Source organism: Hirundo rustica, chromosome 8, assembly GCF_015227805.2.
Source record: "Hirundo rustica isolate bHirRus1 chromosome 8, bHirRus1.pri.v3, whole genome shotgun sequence".
NCBI classification, from domain to species: Eukaryota; Metazoa; Chordata; class Aves; order Passeriformes; family Hirundinidae; genus Hirundo; species Hirundo rustica.
Genome location: NC_053457.1, coordinates 9,786,660 through 9,810,065, shown reverse-complemented (window position 1 = coordinate 9,810,065; position 23,406 = coordinate 9,786,660). Strand labels below are relative to the sequence as shown.

The following is a 23,406-nucleotide window of genomic DNA, read 5'->3' as shown; positions in this document are numbered from 1 at the left end:
ATTGTGGCTTTGTTGTTTTTGTTTGTTTGTTTGTTTGTTTGTTTTATTTTTTTTTTTATTTTTTAAGGGCAAAAACAAGCATAGCATTAAAAATAACTGTTATTCTTCCGACCTAAGGAAAAAAAATGGGCCTTCATTTTAAAATAATTGAATTTTCATTTGAAATCTGTTTAACCATAGTGGCCTCTTGTCAGTATTCTCACTCAGAAATGTTTTTCTGATCCTTTGACACCTCTTCCTCTCTCAGTTCATGGGGATTTTGGTCTCTAGCAGAAGCCAGCTTAGGACAAAGGAGCTAAAAGAGGCTAGAGGAATTTGAGCGGCACATGGGTGTTGCATCAATTATTTTTCCACTGAGTCCATATGTTCTTCTAAATATATAGAATGATGGCATTAGATGGGTAATAATCAGTGATTTCTCTCAGTAGTTTTATCTGAATTGTGAGATAGAATTGTTCCCTGGAAGCTTATTTTCACTTGGCAAAAAGAAATGCATTCATCTAGTCATGCAACTGCAATTGCAAGACAGAACAGGAATTTGGCCAGCATTTTCAACACTTCAAAATTTTAACATGTAGAAACTTAGCTTTTCCTTTACATTCATCATCAAAACAAAGTCCTTCTTTTGGAATCTGTGAATTTTTTTGAGGGAAGTTTTGGAGGTGGCCCACTGTCACTAGAAAATTCTATAAATATTGCTGTATTTAGAACCCGGATTTCTGTCTGGGCAATGTGTGTGTACAACAGTACTGTGTCCACTCTTCTTAAGGATTTTAGTTTGTCAATCCATGTTATTTAGATTTTTCTTATTTCAGTTCTTAATGCTATTCTGAAAAAGGAGAGAAAACATTTGTAGAGCATCGTACTTTTTCAAATGTAAACATTTTTCATTTGTAAACCAGTACCCTTTAGAGTCTGTAGAGAAAGGCATGTGTGAGCAAGTCTCATACAAGTCTCATACTCCTGCATCTCCATGAGGTAGCCTTGTTCTCAGTTCATGTGATGCCTCTGTTTGTCTTGCCCTAGTGCATTAAACCACGTCAGCAGAGGTTTGATCTGTATCATATTTATAAGGCTCTGCTTAAAGTTATAAAAGGGCAAGTTCTTTAGGACAAACTTCCCTCAGCAGCGGTTCTTGTTTCACAATATTTTGAGAGCCTGTGTTTCCCTCTCAGTCTTTTCATTGGCAGCCAAAAGTCAGCGAGTGCTACAGGCAGATAGCCCAGAGTCACTACAGGGTCCTGGTGATAAGACTGTGCTCTGACTCTGATTGTAAAAAGATTTGAAATTTTCATCAGATATGTAGTATTAAAAGCATGCTGGATAAATTATGAAGAGAAAAATGGAAAGTAACTGAGTTGTTGAACACCTTAAATTAAAGGAGAAAAAACAGGTGGATCAAAGAAGCCTGAAAAGCAAGTCTGCTTGCTCTTTTTTCATCAGATGTTACTTGGATCTGGGAGGGAGGGGGGTTCATTATCCAGCTGGAAAGCACAGGGCTTGTTTATCACAGTGCTAAGGCTTACACTGAAATGACAGCCTGGTCTGCAATCCCCACGGGATGGTGTGGGCAGAGTCATGGGCACAGGTGAGCTCACTGACACCTCACCTCTGGCTGGGATCCTTGGAAACCCTGGTGGCAGAACTTCAAAACCTCACACTGTGTTTCCTCAGCCCTTCGTTGGGAGCAGGCCCTTTGACTGCCAACCCCTTTTACCAGCCTTTGATTTCTTGTCTGCACCATGTGGCTGCTATCAGTTTACAAACAAAGAAAAATTAAAATTGGTTTATGAACTGTTATTATTATAACGGAGTTCTGCGATTAGCTAGGTCTAAATGTTTTCATGTATTCCACACCTCTGTTGCCCTTTGAGATTTTTAACTGTTGTTTTCTTGTACATTAATAATTTCCTTGTATAATTGTTCCCAAGAGAATGAGCTGAAAGAATTATGAATTAATTTGCATCTTTTAATGTACTAATAAACTTTGCAAGTAGAAAATTTCACTCGATCCAGGTGGAAACCAATCACTTTAAATCAAAGCTTACTGAATTTCAAACAGGTTTTTTTTTCAGGAACTTGCAGAAAAACAGTGCTCTGCATGTTAAAAGTAATTAGAAAGCACAAACAGCAATTTCAGACAAAGCCCTGGGTCATTTTTTTGCTGCAGCATAGAGTTCACAGGCACTTAGGAAAATGAGTATTTGTTGGATTTAAACAAAATGAATAGCAATTTCTTGGAGGTTGAGAGGTCTCAGGCTGTAAATGTAGATTTCAACCTTTCATTGAAAAATATTTTTAAACTGTTTTAGCGCTTTTTATTGTCTGATGTAAATAAATAATTCATGGTATAGCCTCTAAGACAGGGTTCAAGAAAAAGAAATGTCCTTTTATGTACAATTTATTCAAATAGAATCTCGAGTGAAAAAAAATGTTGTGTCTCATGTATCCATTTATAACCAAACAATGTCAGGTCCTTGTTCACCAAAGCACTCAACTTCATTTATCTCTGAGCACTTGAGAAACCAAAGTTTTTCTCCTGAGTAACTAAAGAAATAAGTTCTGAGCCTCTACTCTAAGTTTAATCCATGAGAGTGTTACTCGCATAGTTACTCACAAGCTGAAGCGATTTACTGAACTGGGGGTTTGACATCCAAGTTGATTTACCTTCATGTATTGGAGCCTGGGTTAAATCTGGGAATAGAAATGCATGCTCTAGCCCACATTTTCCACATGAGACACAAAATATATAATTAATAGAAAAGACAGGTCTCGATATCAAGCTTCTGATTTTGGAAGTTTATTTTAGTAGTTGATAAAGTTCAGCATTAACATTTGCCAGGGAAACAAATTTGTTTAAATGGCTACAAACTGTCAGGGCCAGAATGAATCCCAGCTGGTGTGGGAAAGGGAGGACTGCAGAAGGGGAAAGGGACCTGATGGAGGACAGAGAGAAAGCAAGGATGAAACATGGCAGGTTTGGAAACAGGCAGAAGAGTGTTGGAATTGTGGCCAAGGGAACGTCCCAAGGGGTGAGAAAAGACCAGGTGGGAACTTGCTGGGAAAGAGTAAGAGGAAATGGGGGTGCCAGGCAGAACAAGGGGTACTGCTAATAAGGCAAAGGGAGCTGTGCCCCTTCCCCAAGGGAGCAGATGCAGATCAGGGGCATAACTTTATCAGGATTATTTCATATGGCCATAGAGAATCAAACCTACAAAAAAAAAATATTCAATACAACCTGGGTGATATTTCCTCTCGGAAAATAGAAAAAAAAGTAATCTCTAAAGATGGCCTAAATATGAATGATCAAAAAAGTGAAAGCAGGAATTTTTCAGCAGATCTGGATATTTAGACTTTTTTATGCCCCTTAGTGCTTTGAAGAACATAAGCTTCTTTATCAACATAGCCTGATACAGTGCTCCTTTCTATAGCTTGCCTGAGAAGGAAAACATTGTATTGACTGAAGAAACCCCCAAGGGAACGTGTTTCTCCCACAGAGCTACCAGGCATGCACAGGTTTCCACACATTCTACCTGAAAGTGTTTTTCTGTTGTAAGTTTGAAGTTTGCAGAGTGCTTGCAAAGCAAACTTGTATGAGTGCTCAGAGCACTGTCTGTCATGAAAAGCCCTGACAACAGCAAAACACCCTAGCAGTACGACAATACACATTTAAAACAGTTGCTATTTTTATTCTTTGACATGTATTGTTTGATTTTTCAGTCTGTTGCAGAGATTGCAGATATACTGTTTGTTTTCCATTCTTAAATGTTTTTATATAAATGTATATGTAAATTAATTTTTTTAATGTCTGTGGTAATTAAAGGCTATTTTTCCTGTGCTCAAAACAGCATTTTTGCACACAAAACATCCAGCTATCCCTTAAACAGCCTAGAAGACATTATTTGACACCAGAAGTGTCTGCCATGATGGACTCATTTTATTTTAACAATAGATAAAACATGTGAAATTCTTTATAGCAGACAACTTTTCTCCAATTCCAGACTGGAATTACTTTTGCTTAATGTAAATATATATTAAAGTCCTCAAAACATACAAGCTGCAGTACAAAATTCAGTGCAATGCTTTTTAAAATGAGCAAGATGAAAACTTCATAACAGAAAGGAAGGAGACACCTCAGAGCCAGCACAGTTCAGTACCACTGAAATGAGGCTGCTGTCTAATTGAGATATTTTGAGATCTGGCCAAATAATCCAAGACCCTGAAAATTATCACACCTGTGGAAAATATGGACACTTCTGGCACATCCCAGCCTGCTCTTGCTGCACAAATTCCTGCATGGAAGGACTTATTCTTCTATGGTAAAGTAATATTCTATTTAATGGCATTTTTTTCTCACCAGGCTTTAAGAAAGTCATCAGTACTGTCTCCCCAAATTCCCTCCATATGCAGTGTTTAATGATATCTAATCTAAAGCAAGAACATGGTGCTTAATGAATATTGATTTGTCACATGAATACCAGGAATAGATTAAGTCCAAAAGTCCCCCGTAATCTGCTGGGAGAGAGATGTGGAGTGCTGGAGTCAGCATAGCCAGAAAACCTTCAAAGTTTTTTTCTTCAGCTCTAATTTGAAAATTTCAATGGCAAAGTTTACCCTAAGGAGAAATGGTGCTAAGCACAGATTTATTTATTTCCTGCTGATTAACACAGGCATGTGAACGACTGAGGTTTTTTTTTTTTTTTTTCCTTGCAGGAGGGTGCCAGAGCTGTCGAGTTAAAAGCTTAAGCTTCAAATTTGACATTGACCCTATTAGCACAATAATGGGCTTGTTGTGGCTCCCGTGGCTTTCCAGGATTGCAGAGAGCTATGTGTAAGTGTGGTTTTGCTGTCCCAATGCAGGTGGCTGGCAAGGCAGGGCGCATGGTTGAAAATTCACCCCGTGGTGTCTCCTGGAAGATGATGGCATTACTCGTGAGCCTCACTTTCAGAGCAAGGCAACAAAACCCCTTCAGAAACTATGTATCTCTAAGAACAGGCTGACTTCATCTTTTGAAAACACATGATGCTTTTCCTACAGGACTTGGGGAGCAGAGCTTGGACGAATCTCTTTTGGGGTCAGTCAGATCAGCTTTCCCCTTGGGCATGGTGGTTGGATACCACCATCCCTTAAGCCCTGGCAGCAGCCATTCATGGGAACAGCGCTGCTGGGAACTAGCAGGGCTGGGAAGCAGGTGAAGAAGGGCTGTTCCTCTCCTGGTTCCTGCCTGGAAGAGAGGCAGTGTTTGGAGCACGACTTCACACTTCCCTCAGGATACTCAAGTCCCCTCATAATGGCATTTTCTAATCTTGCAGAATTTCTAATGAGAAGTTAACCCTCTAATATCAAACTGTATTTCACCTTCTTTAGAGAAATGTAAGAATTCCAACACATGCAAAACATGTTGTTGAAAATGTGGCCTATTGAAAAAAAAAAAAAAATTGTAAGAAATTTTTACATACAAGTAAAAATTTCCAGTACAAGTTTTCCTGTTTATACTTTTGATTACTGAGGAATTTTTCACCTGTTTTCAGAAAAACAGTATCTTCATGAGGTTTCTTTTTTATTCCTATTACTTTTGTCGCTTTGAAAATAACTTTTTTTTTTACAACTGTTTTCCAAACACATCTTATTGGAGCATATGGGTCCTAAAAAAGCCATAAGAGCTTCACATCCTTCAGGATTCATCAATACTTCATGGACTTATAGAACAGCTGATGTTGGCAGGGACCTCTGGAGACGATCTAGGCCAACTCTCCTGCATAAGCAGGTTGCTCAGGACTATGTCCAGTCAGTTTATGAAAATCTCCACAGAAGGATTCCACAATGCTCTGAGCAACCTGTTCTGCTGTTCAACCACCCTTACAGTAAAATAAGAAAAAGAAGAAGAAGGGGAAAAAAAAAAAAAAAAAGTCTTATATTTCAGTTTAGGTCCATTGCCTATTTTCCTGTCGCCAGAAATGACTAAGAAGAGTCTGGCTCCTTTGCTCCATGCCATCACTGATGCAGTGCCCTGGGCGCTCTCCCCTGACGGAGCAGCCCCACCTTCCTCAGGCTGCCGTCGCCGCTGTGGACTCTCTCCGGTGTGCCTGCATCTTTCTACTCCGCAGCTGGAGAGCCCCAGCCCGTGCCGCTGGATGCAGCTGCTCCTCCCCAGGTGCAGGGCCCTGCACTTCCTTTTGCTAAGTGTGTGACATTCCCGTTGGCCCAGCTCTCCGGCGGCTCGAGTTGCCCTGGCTGGCGGCGCTCACCCTTTCGAGTCCGGCCCCACCGCACGCCTGAGGGCAGCTCCGTGCCGTCATCCCTGCCGCCAGCCAAGGCGCTCCACAGCACCGGGGCAGGAGGTGGATGCACGGCATTTGAACACGGTCCCGTGAAGGAGGGGTGCTCTGGAGTTAAAAAGCCATTTTTATGTGGGCATTCGGCTGCCGTCTCCCTGCCAGGCCTCTCCGTCCCGCTGTTACCGCTGCTCTCGTCGGCAGGAGCTCCAAGCGCCGCAGAAGCGCAGCTCGGCAGCGTTACCGGGCACAGGGACCGGGGCCATCGCCTTCCTGCCCCAGAGAGAGGTGCAGGGGCACCGCCGACAGGATCCAACCTGCTGCTTCCACCTGAGAGACCCCTCGGGACATCAGAGGCCGCTCGCACACGCGTCTGGCCAGCTAGAGCACTTCCAGGGCGTCACCATCGAGGAGGAAAGGAGCAGCGCTTAGCAGGCAAAGTTCTGTGAGAAGGCTTCCACAGCTGAGTTTGCTGCAGGGTGAACCCGGTGTAGATTTGGGTTGCTTCTGACAAAATTATCTATTTAAAAAACAGTTTGGGGGAAAGCTGGGATGAGTATCTTATTTGAAAAGTCTCAGGAGAGTTCTTTACATGATTATATGCTGTAGTAAAAGAGATAAGTTTGATTCCTTGCATAAATTATTACTATTAATAACTTAATTAAAAATTTAAATATTAATTATTTTAATGAATCCTTTAGTACCTAACAATTATAGAGTGTTACAAACTCTGAAATAAGCACTACAAATCTCTAAATAAACAACATATTCATGGCCTGAAACTGACTAAACTGACTTTTTTTTTTCATTGCGTTGTAGGAGACCTCAATGCAACAGACACCAAACCTCTGGATTTTCACTTACTCCAACAGAAAGCAAACAAGTGTTAGAGTAAGTAAGAATCAGATCTCAAATCCCAGTAGGTCTGGCCTCCTCTGATGGAATTTCCACCCTTCTGTCACGTATTCTTCTGCTTCATTCTTCTAAATTCAAATTCTTCCTCAAGATCTTACATGCTGGTGCACTTTCAGACCTCTTCCATATCTGATCTCTCTTATCTTGACTTTCATTTTGTGAACTAGCAGGTCATTGTATTTTCTTTCTTAAACAAGGAGGCTCTGAGATAAAGAAAGACTTATCTCACAGTTCTCAAAAGTGTATCTGTAACTCTATTTCCAGACTTAATTCTATATTCAACACATCTTTTTTATTATGTTTGTCTTTGATCCTGCTCAAGACTCTTCACAGCCTGTTTTACTTGGCAGTGAAGAACCATGGCCATATGTAGTGTTAAGGCTGAAAGAAACTAGAGAGCTGTGGCTGGAGTAGAGCTGGAAAGGGGCTCCCAAAGCAAAATTCAATGACAATTCCCACAGCATACTCCTAGATAAGCTGGCAGCCCATGGCTTGGACAGGAGCACTCTTCGCTGGGTTAGGAACTGGCTGGATGGCCGGGCCCAGAGAGTGATGGTGAATGGTGCAGCATCCAGCTGGCGACCAGTCACCAGTGGTGTCCCTCAGGGGTCTGTATTGGGACCAGTTCTATTTAATATTTTTATAGACGACATGGATGAGGGCATTGAGTCCTTCATTAGTAAATTTGCAGACGACACTAAGCTGGGAGCTTGTGTTGATCCATTGGAAGGGAGGAGGGCTCTGCAGAGAGACCTAGATCGGTTGGATGAATGGGCAGAGTCCAACAGTATGAAGTTTAATAAGTCTAAGTGTCGAGTTCTGCATTTTGGCCACAAAAATCCCCTACAGCGTTACAGCCTGGGGACAGTGTGGCTGGACAGTGTTCAGGCGGAAAGGGACCTGGGGGTGCTGGTCGACAGCCGGTTGGATATGAGCCAGCAATGTGCCTTGGTGGCCAAGAAGGCCAATGGCATCCTGGCCTGCATTAGGAATGGTGTGACCAGCAGGAGGAGGGAGGTCATTCTTCCCCTGTACTCGGCACTGGTGAGACCACATCTTGAGTACTGTGTCCAGTTCTGGGCCCCTCAGTTTAGGAAGGACATTGAGGTGCTTGAGCGTGTCCAGAGGAGGGCAACGAGGCTGGTGAGGGGCTTGGAACACAAGCCCTATGAGGAACGTTTGAAGGAGCTGGGGTTGTTTAGCCTGGAGAAGATGAGGCTTAGAGGTGACCTTATCACTCTCTACAACTTCCTGAAGGGAGGTTGTAGACAGGTGGGGGTTGGTCTCTTCCACCGGGCAGCAACTGACAGAACAAGGGGATGCAGTCTCAAGCTACGTCAGGGAAGGTACAGGTTAGATATTAGGAAAAAATTTTTCACTGAAAGAATAATAAAGCACTGGAATTGTCTTCCCAGGGAGGTGGTGGAGTCACCATCTCTGGATGTGTTTAAAAAAAGACTGGATATGGCACTTAGTGCTATAGTCTAGTTGAGGTGTTAAGGCATAGGTTGGACTTGATGATCTTAGAGGTCTCTTCCAACCTCATTATTCTGTGATTCTGTGATTCTGTGATTTGGTAGTCCAGGGAAGTGCTGCTCTCTCCTCGCTAAAGCTGTTTAGGTTTAGTTAAACTTGGAAAAAATCTCAGAGCTGCATTTGGAGTGAGGCTGGAAGGAAGCTGCCAGTAGAGAAATACTTTAGCCCAAAATAAAATGTTTAGCCCCGAGAAGGGCTGTGGAGCATCCCTGCAAGGCTGGGATTAGAGCTGGCAGCATTCATTTTTGTCATTTACATACATGACCCTGTTTTTTGTGCTCATCTGGCACGTGAACACCAGCCTTAAAGCATGCACTACATCCACAAGGAAGAGAGGTGTAACTCCAAAGAGGTTTTACAGAGGTGGAGATTCACCTCCCGCTTCTAGAGCGCTGTGTTTTAAGGGAAGGAGACGCAAAGAGCCTGAGCTTTCTGACACGCTGGGAAGGACAAGCCTGAAATTCACAGGTAGCGAGCAGCAGAGGAGCAGGGGCCGGGCTGTGGGCAGGCACTGCCCCGCCGTACTCCTACAACACCGATCTACGCCGCCGTACCGACACCCCGCCCCGCTCCGCTCCCATTCCCGCACACCGCCCCGTTCCCATGCCCGCACACCGCCCCGTTCCCATGCCCGCACACCGCCCCGTTCCCATGCCCGCACTCCGCACACCGCCCCGTTCCCATTCCCGCACCCCGCACCCCGGCCCGTTCCCATGCCCGCACTCCGCACACCGCCCCGTTCCCATTCCCGCACACCGCCCCGTTCCCATTCCCGCACCCCGCACCCCGGCCCGTTCCCATGCCCGCACCCCGGCCCGTTCCCATTCCCGCACACCGCCCCGTTCCCATTCCCGCACACCGCCCCGTTCCCATTCCCGCACCCCGGCCCGTTCCCATTCCCGCACACCGCCCCGTTCCCATTCCCGCACCCCGGCCCGTTCCCATGCCCGCACTCCGCACCCCGGCCCGTTCCCATTCCCGCACCCCGGCCCGTTCCCATGCCCGCACACCGCCCCGTTCCCATTCCCGCACCCCGGCCCGTTCCCATGCCCGCACACCGCCCCGTTCCCATTCCCGCACCCCGGCCCGTTCCCATGCCCGCACACCGCCCCGTTCCCATTCCCGCACCCCGGCCCGTTCCCATTCCCGCACCCCGGCCCGTTCCCATGCCCGCACTCCGCGCGGCCACAGCGCCGCCCCCGGGCCCGCCCCGCGCGCGCCCCCTGTCGGCGTGCCTGCCGCGCTCTTCCAGAACCATCGCTGCCCCGGCCAAAGATGGCGGCCGCGCGTGCCTCGCCACCCCGCCGGCCAATGGCGGCCGCGGGCCCGGGGGTCACGTGGCGGGAGCGAGCCAGTCGCGGGGGGCGCGCGGGGCGGCAGGCGTCACTTCCGCTGCCGGGGCCGGGCCTGTTACGGCGGCGGCGGAGCGGGGCCGAGCAGGCGGCGGCGGGGACCGTGCGGGGCCGGCAGCGGGACCGGGGCAGGTGCGGAGCAAGGCTCGGGGCCGGGCGTAGGCCGAAAGCGGGAGAGGGCCCCACCCGGCACGTGCTGAATCGGGCGCCGGCCGCCGCCCTGCCGGGGCTGGGAGGGGTTTCTGCGCGCTGTGGTGCGGCAGTGACTTCACGGTGCTGCGTTACGTTACTGCCGGTCAATATGTGGGAATGCTGTTCTGGTTTTAGCTCTCTGCCCGCCTCGCTCTTGATAAAGCGCTTGAAGTTACCCTGCCCTAAGTAGGAGTTTCCGAAAAGAAAAGTTAAAATGACCGAGCTGGCCCTGTCAGTTCCTGCAGACCGTGTCATCCCCGTGGGAGAGCCGCGTTCTGTGGCACAACCAGGACGTACCTCGTGAAGTGCTTCCCGTTACAAAAGTAGCGTTTCATAACTGCTCTGCAGAGCAAAGTGACTTTTTAGCAGCAGGATTATTATGTTGTCTGTCACTCCTCTGTGATTAATGCGAGCTGTGTAGTGCTGTGCGTGCTTATTTCTCACCCGTGTTCTTCACCTTCCTTTCTTTAGAGTACTCTGTTATATTCATCACTGCCCACGTAAGGTATGATCGGTCATTTGGAAAAAGTCACTGGTAGTTTGGGTGTTCCGTGATATCAGGGGTTGTGTGTAATTGTAATTAAAGTACATTGAAGTGACTCCAAGGCCTTGGGGGTTTTTTTGGTATGATGTGCGCCATTTGTGGCAGTGAGCTGACAGTTTTCTTGCTACCAGTGGAACACGCAGGCTGGTTCTGCTGGTGCTGTCGATTTACCCGTGAGTGATATCACTCTTTTCTGGTCACCTGAACCTCTGTTCTGGGCTGTGACCTTGACTGAATGCTGTGCCCGTAAAGCTGACTGATTTTTTAAAGAATGGCTTTAAATCTCTGAGTGTTTTCCGCCATATGTATTGTGCTGCTTGCTCATTTGGGTTTATATTTACGTGAAGTTTTAAGTGAATTTGGAGAGCAGAGTAGTCATGCAGTGTTATGTCTCAAAACCAAGGTTAGTTGCCAAAGTAACTCAAACATAAGTGCATGAAGCATCTTGATTTTTATTTATGCATGCAAAAAGTGATATGTGCTCCTCTTTTTGAGTAAATTGTGAGAGAGAAGCCTCTGATGGAACTGGTAGACAAATACAGCTAAGGCAAGGTTAAACTGCGTGTTTAAGAAGGTTTTACCTCCTGTTACAGTACTTCAGTGATGATACTGTTTTTACTACAGATTTTCGTTGGTTGGTTTGGGTTTTTTCATTACTTCTGTTGTAGTTGAGAATAAGTAGTAAGTGTACCTTGTCTGAAAACTCAGTAACAAAACAGCAAAATACATTTTCTTGTGCATTTGCAGGAACACAGTGTGTTAAGTTATCTCAGCAACCATGCTGGCTGCCAGGCTGGTGTGCCTGAGGGCACTGCCATGCCAGACCATCCGCCCCACCATCACCCAGGCTTCCCCAGCCTTGAGGAGCTCCAGTATAAAAGCATACAGGCTGTGGCAGCCTAGCCAGGTAAGGAGATTGTCTTTCAGATGGGCCTGACTGCACATATTTCATTAAAGAATCGCTTTGCATGGAGTATCTGATGTGAATGAGCATAAGCCTTCTGCTTGTTTGAGGTGCCTGCTCTAATATACTGAGGGAGGAATGTTGTTCAGTCAAAACATCGGGGTTTTGGAGCAGTTCAAGTGAAAGCTTCAATGACTGACTTGTGTCTCGAAATTAATGAGCAAAAGAGCTCAAAAGAGGTAGGGATGGACAGGCCTTACTAGGTAATGTGGGAGGAACAGAAGTTCTTGTCCTGTCTCCCTGTTCTCAAGTTAGAGTCTTAAATATAACATTAAAATGAACACTTTCTTTTCAATTGTTTTAGTCCTAATATGTGTTTAGAGCTGTAGTCTAGGTTAGAGCAATTTCTGAGCTATGGCAGGACAATTACAGATCTAACCAGCATTTTTAAAAGCCAGACTCTCATTATCCTGAGATACTGTTTATTCTTTACTGAGAGAGGATGTCACAGATATGCAGCTCACAAGTGTTAGGGGTTGTTGCTGCTCTTCTGTCATCTTGATGAAGGTGCTAGTGGCAAATTCTGCACCTCCTTTGTATTTTTTTTCTAGCATTGGGCTGGATTTCATTAGCTGCCAAACACAACCAGGCTGAGGGGCTCTGGTAAACCCCGTGAATTGTAGTGCTCTAATGGCTGATAAGAATAATGCTTGTAGGTTTTGTGTTTTAGTGTTGAAACAAACTCACAGCTCTCACAGCTTGATGTGAGTCCTTGACTTTTAAATTTTAATTTAAAAAATCCTATAAAAAATGGTCAGAAAACTTCAAAGATTGTTTTTGACCTTAAATATGAGTGCATTCTGTGTTGCTCTTGCAACTTACTAAGACTTTGCGCAGCATACTGTAATTACTTGGAGCTTGTTGACCTTAAAAATCTCGAGTTTCTAGGCCTTGGTTTGAGGTTTGTTCTATAAATCAAGGTTAGACTTGAAAGCAAAACATTAGTGCTGCTTTTCCAGCTTTACTATCTGTAAAATGTAAGTATTGTGCAAGAATTTTTTTTACATTGGAGTGTTTGCGTGAAGAGTGCTTTAGTGGAGAATGCGAAACACTCTTTTACAAAGCAAAAAAGTAATAATTATGTTTTTATATTTAACAAAGAGGCTTGTGGCAGTATTTAGCACAGTGGGAGGAGAGTAGAAGAAATACAGCCTGAAAATTCCAGCTTCTGGAATTCACTGCATTGGTTCTATGCTTCTAGAATATGTGAATGTTTTTTGCAAAGGTTCCTAAACTTTAATGTTCACTTGTTTTCCTTGAGCACGTTGCTTCATATGTATGAAGGTAAGCACAGATTAATAAGATATTCATTAACAATTTTAAGTGTAGCAAGTAAGTTGATAAAACTGTCTTCTATTTTATTTCATTAAATATTTCTTACGTTATTTCTGAATCCAACAGGGTTATGCCAGCAGAGTAAGAACGGGTACAAGGCGTGGAAAACTAGGCCAGGAAGTGAAAGAAGCAGCATTTGAACCATCTGCAGAAGCTGCACTTAAAGGTAGAGGAGCTCTGCTTTAAATGCTGAGAACCTTTGAACCTTAACTTAAAACTTCCTCGAAGGAATATGTTTGTCACTATTGAAACTGGTAGCGAACTGACTTGAAATTAAGTGAAGCATTAAGAAGGAGGGGTATAATGGAGCAGCTATTGCAGATACATCAAAATTCACATGGGGATGTTGTTAACTTACCAAGAAAAAGCATTAATGAGAGTGTGTGTTTTTTATTTCTTTACACAGCTGATCGCCTGGGGAAATTCATTGTTGCTGGAGGGGCTGCTGTTGGCCTGGGAGCCCTCTGCTACTATGGAATGGGCATGTCCAGTGAGATTGGAGCTATCGAAAGGGCTGCGTAAGTAAGATGGTTTACTTCTTAAATGAAGCAAATCTCCTCTTTATCTGTCTCTTCTTTAGCTTCTATCACCCCCACTCAGTTTATGCTTTTCTAAGCTCCGAAGAGTAAACCCTCACCTACGACTCTGCAGGTTTTTAAAACAAAATTAGAATTATTCAGCCTTAAATGGGTAGTAACCTGAGTGAGTTTGTTTTGCTAAATCTAATGTGAAGAGTGTATAAACTCATCTTATGAGGTGTGCTCCAGATAATTCTGGAAGTGTGGTCTTGTGAAAAGCATTGCGAAGACCAGTTTCCGTGGTGTTTTTATGAGATGGTTCATTCAACTTTAACACAGCTGTTTAAAAAGTCTCCATTAAACACCTTATCTAGCACAAGCTTTGATCTAATAAATGTGTTCTTAAAACTTAGGTGAATTGCTTCTTCGCTGATGGGAAAACTATAAAGTTAGACATAAAATATGGGTACTAATAAGCATGGGCTGGGGAGAAATGTGTGTTGGGAACATTTTGCTTTATTTTGTATTTGTATTTGGCAGTCTGCATTTATACTGAGCGTGTGCTGTTTGTGTCTGTGAGAAGCTTGTCATAGATAAAGCCATGTGTAATTTTTTTCTGTACAAGCCTTGAATAACAGATCAGAAGAGTGAAGAGGGAAAAAATATGTGCACCATGTTTAAATTTAGTGTTAGCAGGGAAAGTTTTCTTGTCTGTACCGTGAGTAGATGATACTGCAAAAACTGACTTATGTCCAGGTCTGTTGCTATTGTTAGAGCTCTCAAAATGACGTTTGTGTCCTGTGGTGTCAGATAACTGTGTGCTCTGTGACTCAGCAATTTGTGAGCTGCTCAGCAGGCTGCTTAGTGCCAGTACACATTCTGCAGACCTTTTACCAGAAACCAGTTTGTTATATACACACACCATTCTCTTTTTTTTGTAGTTAAAAGTATTCATTACTCTGTTTTCCATGCATGCTTCCTGCTTAGAATTGAACTATAGTTAGCATTATTTTTAATTCTCAGTGTTTGTACTCAGTTAACATTAGATTAAATCAACAAGATTGACAATTTCAGTCCGCAATGTAAAGTAAACTCATGGTAGAAGTTGCTAGACCACATCACTGCTGTGAAACCTCCCTTATATCCATGGCTATGAATGCACTTAACAGCTTGGTTGTGTTTTTAGCTGCTCTGCACTCTGAACCTGGTAACTGCACAGCTCTGTATGACTGCTTATTTTTCAGTATTTGGCCACAGTATGTGAAGGACAGAATTCAGTCTACGTACATGTACTTTGCGGGCAGCATTGGCATGACAGCTCTGTCTGCTGTAGCAGTGAGCAGATCTCCTGCCCTCATGAACCTCATGACAAAGGGCTCCTGGCTGGTAAGCTTTGCTTTAAAAATAAAAGTATTTGCTGAGAAATGGCCCCAGATGACGGTTGACACTAAAAGAAAACGAGAAATGTAAAGTACTTGGTGGAAAGTAAGGCAAAACTTAATCTACATTAGTGTCCTTATCCATAAAGACCATTCAGATATCCTGATGATATTGTGTGATGTAAGATTGGGTGATTCTAGTCACATTCTAACACGTTTTTTCTATGCTACTTTGATGGTTTGTCAAAGACAAACTACATGAGCAAAAAAAGGCTATGTTGTCCTCACCAGCTGTATATATGCCAGTAAGAACCCCTTAGAAATAGCTACCTGAAGCTAGTGGCACAGTTTCTATTGCTGTCTGTAAGCAGAAACTGAGGTTCCTGTGCATTCTTACTCCTCCCTATGCTCTCTTGTGTAGCACTTTGAAAGATGTCTCCTGTTTGCCAAGGGTGAAACAACACTGGTATTGTTGTATACCAGTATTGTTTGATATAACAGTACGTATTCAGTGTGTTGAGTGGAGCGAAACAGTAATAGTTAAATACCAACACCTGCATAACTTGGGGAGATCAATTTGATAAAGCATCATTGGTGATGAAAGTTGTACACTTCTGACCACTTTGGTAGATGTTGAATGATTCTGCTTGGAACCATGAATAAGAAGAGGCACTGAGGTTAAAAAATCATTGTTAGCAAAAGCCTGTAAATTAGGTGTTGGTTTTGGGTGGAGAAATGTGCAAGAAAAGAAGGAAGGCTAACACATTTCAGGTACCTTCATGAAAGTGAGGGGCAGAACCATGGGTTTTTGTTTTCCTGCTTTACACAGTCCAAGAGAGTTTCCAACTCGACCATTAAATTTGGATTTCTAGAAAGTTGAGTGAAAATAAATGAAAATTACTGCATGCTAAGACCTGCTAAGATTTGACTGTAACCTTACAGGAGTGAAATCAATGAATACTCCAGTTGTGAGTTGTGTAGGTTGCTGTTTTCAGAGTCAGTGTTGACTTTTAGACTAGGAGATTAGAACAGAGACCATGTGTCCATGCTAACTTGAGCTCTGTAATGCTGTTTCTTCAGGCAATTGGTGCAACTTTTGCAGCCATGATTGGTGCTGGAATGTTGGTCAGGAGCATACCCTATGAAAATAATCCAGTGGCTAAGCATGCAGCGTGGATGCTGCATTCAGGTATGTGGTTTTAGTGTTTGTTGGAGAGATGTCTGTGCTTCGGTGTGACCAGATGCTTAACTTTAACAAAGCTCTGGCTTTAAAGTAAATTTTTATATACTGCTATAGAGAAGTTGAGATTTTTCAGAGATCAGTGAGAACTCCTGAATGTAAGGGGAAGATGTCTTAAGTGTCTTTACTTATGAAAAACTCTAGTGTTTTTCATAACCTTCTAAAAGTCATGCCCAAGTTAAACTTGAGATATGCATACTCCACGTTGAGTAGAACTACTAGATGGTTTTGTGACTGCTTTGGTTTTGTGACTGCTTTTTAACACTGCCACTTCTGTAAGTGCTCTTGCCTACGTTAACCATTCTTCAGCTGTGCAGGCTAGGAGGTATTTGAAAACCTGACTAGAAAAAAAGAGATTTTAGTATTAGTTTACTTTTGAGATGTGTGTTCATCAGGTATTTAAGCTGTGAGTACAGACCAGTTTCTCACTAATGATGCCTACTTCAAATAACAATGGCTCTCATTTTTCAAATCTGTTTTGCCAGGAATAGTTTGTTGTTCAGAAAAGACGTGGATGTTGGGCACTGGAATCGTATTTGCCTCTCTAGAGCTAACACATCTGCCAAGAAGAAATTATGTTTATTGTAGTGATTGTTATCAAGTGAAACAGCCTAATGAGATGTTAATGGGCTGGATACACGTTTCCTACAAGTCTCGAGCAAAAATATGACTTACTTGCCTAACTAATTGTTGTTTCAGAAATCTGTCCTGCTCTTCAGTGTTGAATGCTCCTGATGCTATTATGTAGTTGATTAGTCCATGCTAAATATCTCTTCTTACCAGCTCTGTTATGAACCAATCAGTGTGTTGACTTTTATTGTCTTTTTTTTCCCAAGATGAGGTCCCTGAAGTATTCTAGTGATAAATAAAAGTACATCACGGAATTTAAGGCTGCTAATTTATTGTGCTCCCTTCTAGATAAGAGCACAGTCACAAGTGCATTGGTGTTTTGTCATGCATGGATTACTTTGAGCCACGCCATCTGACCGGAGATGAAAAAATCAAGTGGGTTTGGCGTGTGATGTTCCAAGTCTTATATGTGTTCTGTTTTGCTTGCCTAGGTGTCATGGGTGCAGTGGTGGCTCCTCTGGCCTTTCTTGGTGGTCCTCTGCTGATCAGAGCTGCCTGGTACACTGCTGGGATCGTCGGAGGGCTCTCAACTGTGGCCATGTGTGCTCCGAGTGAAAAATTCCTGAACATGGGAGGACCGCTTGGCATCGGCTTGGGCTTTGTTATTGCTTCTTCAATCGGTAAGATACTGTTACAATTCTGTCAGGCAAAGTAGGCTGTAAAGTTAAGCTAGGAAGATGCTGCTCTCAGTTAGTTGCAGGCTGGTCTGCCCAGTGAAGATTTGCCTTAAATATAGCCCTTGCAACCCTTGATACTCTGTTCATATTTGTTCCTGAAAACAAATGTTAAGTTAAGGTTCTGGCAGATGTTAGTCTGACAGCCGAGAGGGGTGCCTTATGTTTTAGATATTGCCAGTGAGTAGGGAGAGCAGTAAATGTGATCCTAGTTCTTGATCCACTTGTGTTTCTTCATGCGTTTTAGTCATTGTAGTCATAGAAAAAATGCGCAGTTCCCTGCGGTGTTTAAAATTAATGGATCAGGTTGTGCAAAAGCTGAAGGTCTTGGTATCAAACACACAACACAAACTGAGAACTGAAGCTTAGTGAAAAATGAGTGCTCCAGTGACTGGAGTTTGACCTGAGTCAGAGCAGCAGATGCACACAGTTGCCTTTAACACTGTTGAACATTCCTCTCCAGGATCCATGTTCCTGCCTCCCACCTCTGCTTTTGGTGCCGGCTTGTATTCAGTGGCGGTGTATGGTGGCCTGGTGCTCTTTGGCATGTTCCTGCTCTATGATACACAGCTGGTGGTCAAACGGGCTGAAACTCTGCCTGTCTACGGAGTGGCTAAATATGACCCCATCAACGCGTAAGTGTTCTGTTACCACAGCTGATCGCAGTGTCTGGGTAACAATTTGCCTCAAGTTAGATTGAAGTATGCTTTAAAAATAGCTTTTTGTTTATTGTTCAAAAGTGTATTGCTGTTAAATGTGAAGAATCACAGGGTTTGAAAACAACTGTGAGAAAATAGCTACTGAAGTTAAAACTGAAATCATTGTGAGAAGTGGAATTGAGCGTGTGGTGTCACATGCCTTCAGCAATATATTCTAAAATGTATTTTTGTTTTTTAAATCATCTAAATTCTGGCAGAATTTATAGCTGCTTTCTCAAAATAACTGTCAGTATCAGTTGAGACCAAACAAAAGTTAATCTTCCTGTAGTAATTTAATATTTATTAGTCTTTGTCACTAAATAATAAAGCTGCAATGGTGCGATAGGGAAGGAAGGATTGACTCCAGTAAAAACCAAGTCTGACTAACAAGTAATGTTTTTGTAAATATCTGTCTAATCCTAGGTGAATTCTTACCCACTTTGTTCTGTTTTATTCTATTTAAAGTGTAGTAATACTGATCATCTTGAAAATTCTTGGAGATAAACAGATTGAAGTTCAGTATAAAAACAGAGGCTCCTGCTTGAGAGCAGTATACTGTCTGTCAGGATTTCTGACGGTAAATAACTCTTGCTGGCAGAGGTGGTAGAACAAAATACAGGCGTTCTTTGACATACAAAGCATTGAGGACAGTCATAGCTGGGTTTTGTAAAGATAGTTCATGCAGGCTCTTAAAATGAAATATATTGGTGTGAAACACCAAATAATTCTGTGTCTGTTCAGCAGTAGTAACTGTGATTTCTTGTGTCCTAGATGCCTGGGTATCTACACCGATACACTGAACATCTTCATTCGGGTGGCCACCATGCTTGCAGGTGGTGGAAGTGGCAGGAAAAAATAAACGGAGACTCACCTTTGCAACTGTCTGACAGCCTACCTAGTGCACATATTAAATAAACATCCATGGTTAAAGCAGTAATGTCCCAAGTGAGAATTTTAAAGCATTTCAGCATATTGGTTAAGTGCAATGTGATTCAGTCTTAGTTTTTCTTCAAACACTTTCCAGCTCTGTGTTTAAAATAGCCTGAACTGCTTCTAATTGTTCATTATTTTGGGAAAGTAAATTATTTTTAATATATCAATAAAATAGCCCTACCTGCTTTTTAAGGGGTTAGATGGCAGTTCATCTCTTACTTTCTTTTTTATTTTTACTGTTGTTGCATATAAAGGAAGTAATTTTTGAACTGATATCCCATAGGCAGATAGGGGTACAAGCTGCGTCATTAAATGCTGTTTAGATGCATCAATCTTCAGTTAAGTTTCATAAATTTTGTTCTAGTGACATCTTCAGAAGAACTGAATAAATTGCATATGGCCCTAAATGCAATCATGACTTTGACTTGGGCAGAAATTTCAGAAAAGTTTAAGGAGGATTTGACAGGTTAGCTGACCAAAAAGTGTAAAGGAGACGAGATGTGGGAGCTGTGCAGCATTTGTCCCATATGATCTTCAGTCTCCTTCTGGAAATACACGTGAGAATTCCATGCTTTAATGTCGACTGGCTATAATAGCTGGCTTATTTTGATACTAGATTTATAAAACTGTCGAATGGCAGTATAGCTGTGTCTTTCTTCTGTTGGTGAAATTCCTGTACAGCGGATGAAGGTCTGTCCAGAAGAGTTCCTAGTGGTCATCTCTTGGAAGCTTGTACAATTGGCACAGAAACTGGGAATTGAGGATGGCATGCTGTAAAACCCAGGATCATAAATTTGTCATACTGTCACGTGCTTTAGTCTGTTTAACTCTTCTCCAAATTGATATGTTAAACTTAGTCTAAAAGAAATGTTCCCTAACAGTGAAATTGATTTAACAGTAAGAAATTTATATTTTCCAGATTCTGTTGATATATGTTGGAATAAAAGGGGAGTTCTTGGGCCATGAAAATTTTGACCTAATGTCAGCAGCTCATATTTTCAGTTTCTGTTAAATATATTATGTTTATGTATTGACCTATGAACAATAAAATTCTAGCCTCACAAGTTGACTACTCTCACTTTTCCTCATGTCAACAGAAATATTTTAATACCACTGCACTAACAGCTTGGTGAAGAGTACTATAATTTGTTGTTGTTGTTATGGTTGCAATTTCCTTTGTAAGAGAGTACACATTCCTCTGTAAAAAAAATCTGCAAAGATGGTTCTCAGTTTCACTGGCTAGCGCTTTTTCGGAGGTGTTTCCCAGTTGGAAGGTACTGACTACACTTGAAGTGATTCTGTTGGTGTAACCTGTTGGCCACTTCTTGCAGCCAGTGCTGCCTTTATGTCTGTCACACACTGTAGTATTTTTTGACTCTTCAAACAGAGAGAAGAAAGATCGGTTTGTGAAGAACCCTGTTGCAGCTCCTTTGTGCTCAAAGATGATTACAAGGCATAGTCTAGTTCCTGGCACTATTACAGTTGGAGTGATATCTGTAGTTCTTAGAAGGAAGAAATCTTTGGATCAGTAAGTAGCCTGTTTGGAGAGTTTTCTCTTTTTAAGCTATTTGATACCCTTAATTTCTTCATACTTTTACTGTGGCTCACAGAAGTGTGCTTGTCCTCAAAATCTGAAATGTACAGGGAGCTGTCTTAAAATTGATGTTTGTGCTTGTTACGGAAGTCCTTTTGTCTAGACTCTGAGGCTGAGGTTTTCGAGGTTGTCTGTGGACCAAGGGAGGTATTTCAGACTTATTTGGAATAGTGAGATGTAGAAACCAGGACACTGCCTACAGGAGGTGTTTGCATGGAAAGTGGGACCAGCAGTAAATCTGACAACCTTTTAAGAAATAGTGCCCGAAGAAACATGAGCATCACTTTTGCTCAGTCTTGTGGAAAGGTGTGACTTGGCTTCTGTGGATGAGGTTACAGCACTAGCAGTATTTTCCTAGTGCTGGTCTCCAAAAAAAAAGGAAAAAAAAATGAGTTGTTCCTTTACATTTGAAGTCTTAAGTCAAGACTTAAGATCTATCTTAATTAAGACAGCTCTGATTTGATGGGAGGGGGAAATCTAAAGCCAGCACTACTGACAGTGACACCTGGCAGACCTACTTACGATAAGACTCTGGGATTTTTTGCAGGTCCAGGCATGACTCATCAATATGTAAATTTAAGTTGAGCTAAAAGTTCTCCACCTTCTATGGTAATTCCTGAGTATGTGTGCCAAAGGACATTAAACACGTAAACATTGTGTTTAGTCCACAATTTAATTAAATTCTGATCTTTGCTACTGATTATTGCTGGTTTCTATAGATTTTCATGATGTTTCCAGTAATTCTCCTTTTTAATCATGATCTGAATAAGCAGCTACGTAATATTTAATGATTTACTTCAATTTTATCAAGAATATAAAGCAATTGTTTTCCTAAGAAAGTCTTCCTTATCATCAGCTAGTATAATTAAGAAGGCCAGATCCAACTGACACATGTATTTTAAGTGTGCATAGCAGAATGCAACATGAAATGTAGATCTCACCTAATGAAATTATTGAATGTAATTAGCTTTGCAATTTTCATCTCGCTTGCTCTACCTCTAGTGCTGCTGAAAGCTGTTAGGTAATAAGCACTTACCTTCATAAAACCTTTATAATAGTTCACCTATAACACAGTAACAAGGCATGCTTGGTGTCTTTAAGTAACTTGAATTGGTCCTAAAACAGATTATTCCTTTCTATTCCTGCTGTCATTAAAGAGCAGAACCTTTATTCTTAACTTTTCAATATTTGGAAATAATGCAAGAATACAGTGTGATTTTCCTTGAACTTCAGTTTATAGCAAACTTGGAATTTAGAAGTGGTTGCCATAAGATCACTTAAATTTTTGAAATAGACCATCTGGAAATAAAAAAAAGGGGGATGCATTTAAATAACCCCTCAACGTAGTATTTAAGAACTGGAATTTTAGTTCAGTACGCAACCATCTCAGTGACCTTTAGTCATGGCAAGAAGGCGAGATGGGGAAAGCAAGGATGGCTCTTGCGACACAGGAAACAATCCATCAGTCTGTGGCAGGGTGGGGGTGGCTGTTCAGACCTGTCCCCTGGCACTGGAGGGACAGCTGCTGCAAAGGTGTGTCACCTTGTGGCACAAGGTGTGACATCGAGCACTAGCCCAGGGTTCACCCACGCTGTTTTACCAAATACCACACAAAACTGACACCACTGAAACACAAACCCAACGTGTCTGAGAGTGATGGCTTTTAGATCTAACCACCTCTCCTTTGCTGGTGATAAATAGGAATAGGTCCAGAAAATGCCATCTTTGCTAATTCCTTCACTTGGTTTTGACACCGCTTGGTGTGTTCCTGCAGACATCATTAAGCTTTTGAACAAATCTTTAGTGCTGCTGTAAGGCATTTTTTTTATGAGCTTGTGCAAGGGTGCTAAACCTCTACTGCAATATAATGGTGTTTGTTTTTCCTTGTATGAATGAGCAGCCTTGTAATACGTTATGTATTACATAATTACATTTTGTATTCTTGCTGGTGAAGAACACCAAAAGGTCTTCTGAAACTGTTTTTTTTAATTATCACAGTTTCCTTTAAAGAAAAAGCATGACATCACGTTCTTGTAATGTTGGTCAACAAAAAATTAAAGTGGGATAGGGAAGAAAACAAAAAGCTTCTAACCACTATCACAGAAAATAATTAATATTTTAACTGGAAAATCCAGGATTAAATGTAACTCCCATGAAAAATACTAACTTTAAATTTTTACAAATTGCATGGTGGTTTGTGTCTCTATGGGAGTTCCTAGCCCCTCAACCCAGCACCCCTGCAATGGTGAGAGAGCAGAGGCATGGTAATAATAGGGTCAGTAGATACTTGTATCAAGGTAATGGCCTTGGAGTTACACGTCTTCCTTTACTGCATGCAAGTCTAAAATCACTGCGTCATCCTACCTAGACTGGACGCAAGGTGTTGCACATCTTCTGCCCCTACTGTTCCTGACTGTAGCGATGCTCCATTCAGAGACGAAGAACACTTTTTTCTTCTGAAGCTGTGCAATATGTCCTCATCCATCATCTTTTCTGAGAAAAATGATGCCACAAGTTAAAAAAACCCAACAAATTACGTGTCTTGCAGTGCTACATTCTTTCAGGACTTCTGAAGAACTTGTAGGAGCAAGAGCCACTGATCAGATTCCTCCTCCCAACCAAGACA

General features: G+C 42.4%; 1 protein-coding gene across 3 annotated transcripts in view; it reads left to right on the top strand.

Moving 5' to 3' along the window:
* GHITM (growth hormone inducible transmembrane protein) overlaps window positions 1-20,250 on the top strand; it is a 251,471-nt gene extending 231,221 nt beyond the window's left edge. Inside the window, exons 3-12 of one of the 3 annotated variants that reach the window (XM_040070589.1) lie at window positions 4,714-4,831; window positions 7,096-7,167; window positions 11,563-11,722; window positions 13,181-13,280; window positions 13,521-13,632; window positions 14,877-15,018; window positions 16,092-16,200; window positions 17,313-17,501; window positions 18,019-18,190; window positions 19,025-20,250. In XM_040070589.1, coding sequence (XP_039926523.1) covers window positions 11,594-11,722; window positions 13,181-13,280; window positions 13,521-13,632; window positions 14,877-15,018; window positions 16,092-16,200; window positions 17,313-17,501; window positions 18,019-18,190; window positions 19,025-19,112 — 1,041 coding nt within the window. In that variant the 5' untranslated portion in view covers window positions 4,714-4,831; window positions 7,096-7,167; window positions 11,563-11,593 and the 3' untranslated portion in view covers window positions 19,113-20,250. Of the gene's footprint in view, window positions 1-4,713; window positions 4,832-7,095; window positions 7,168-10,121; window positions 10,212-10,742; window positions 10,777-11,562; window positions 11,723-13,180; window positions 13,281-13,520; window positions 13,633-14,876; window positions 15,019-16,091; window positions 16,201-17,312; window positions 17,502-18,018; window positions 18,191-19,024 lie in introns of those variants that run through there. The other 2 variants (XM_040070588.2, XM_040070586.2) reach the window with 2 other exon arrangements.
* The last annotated feature ends 3,156 nt before the right edge of the window (window positions 20,251-23,406 follow it).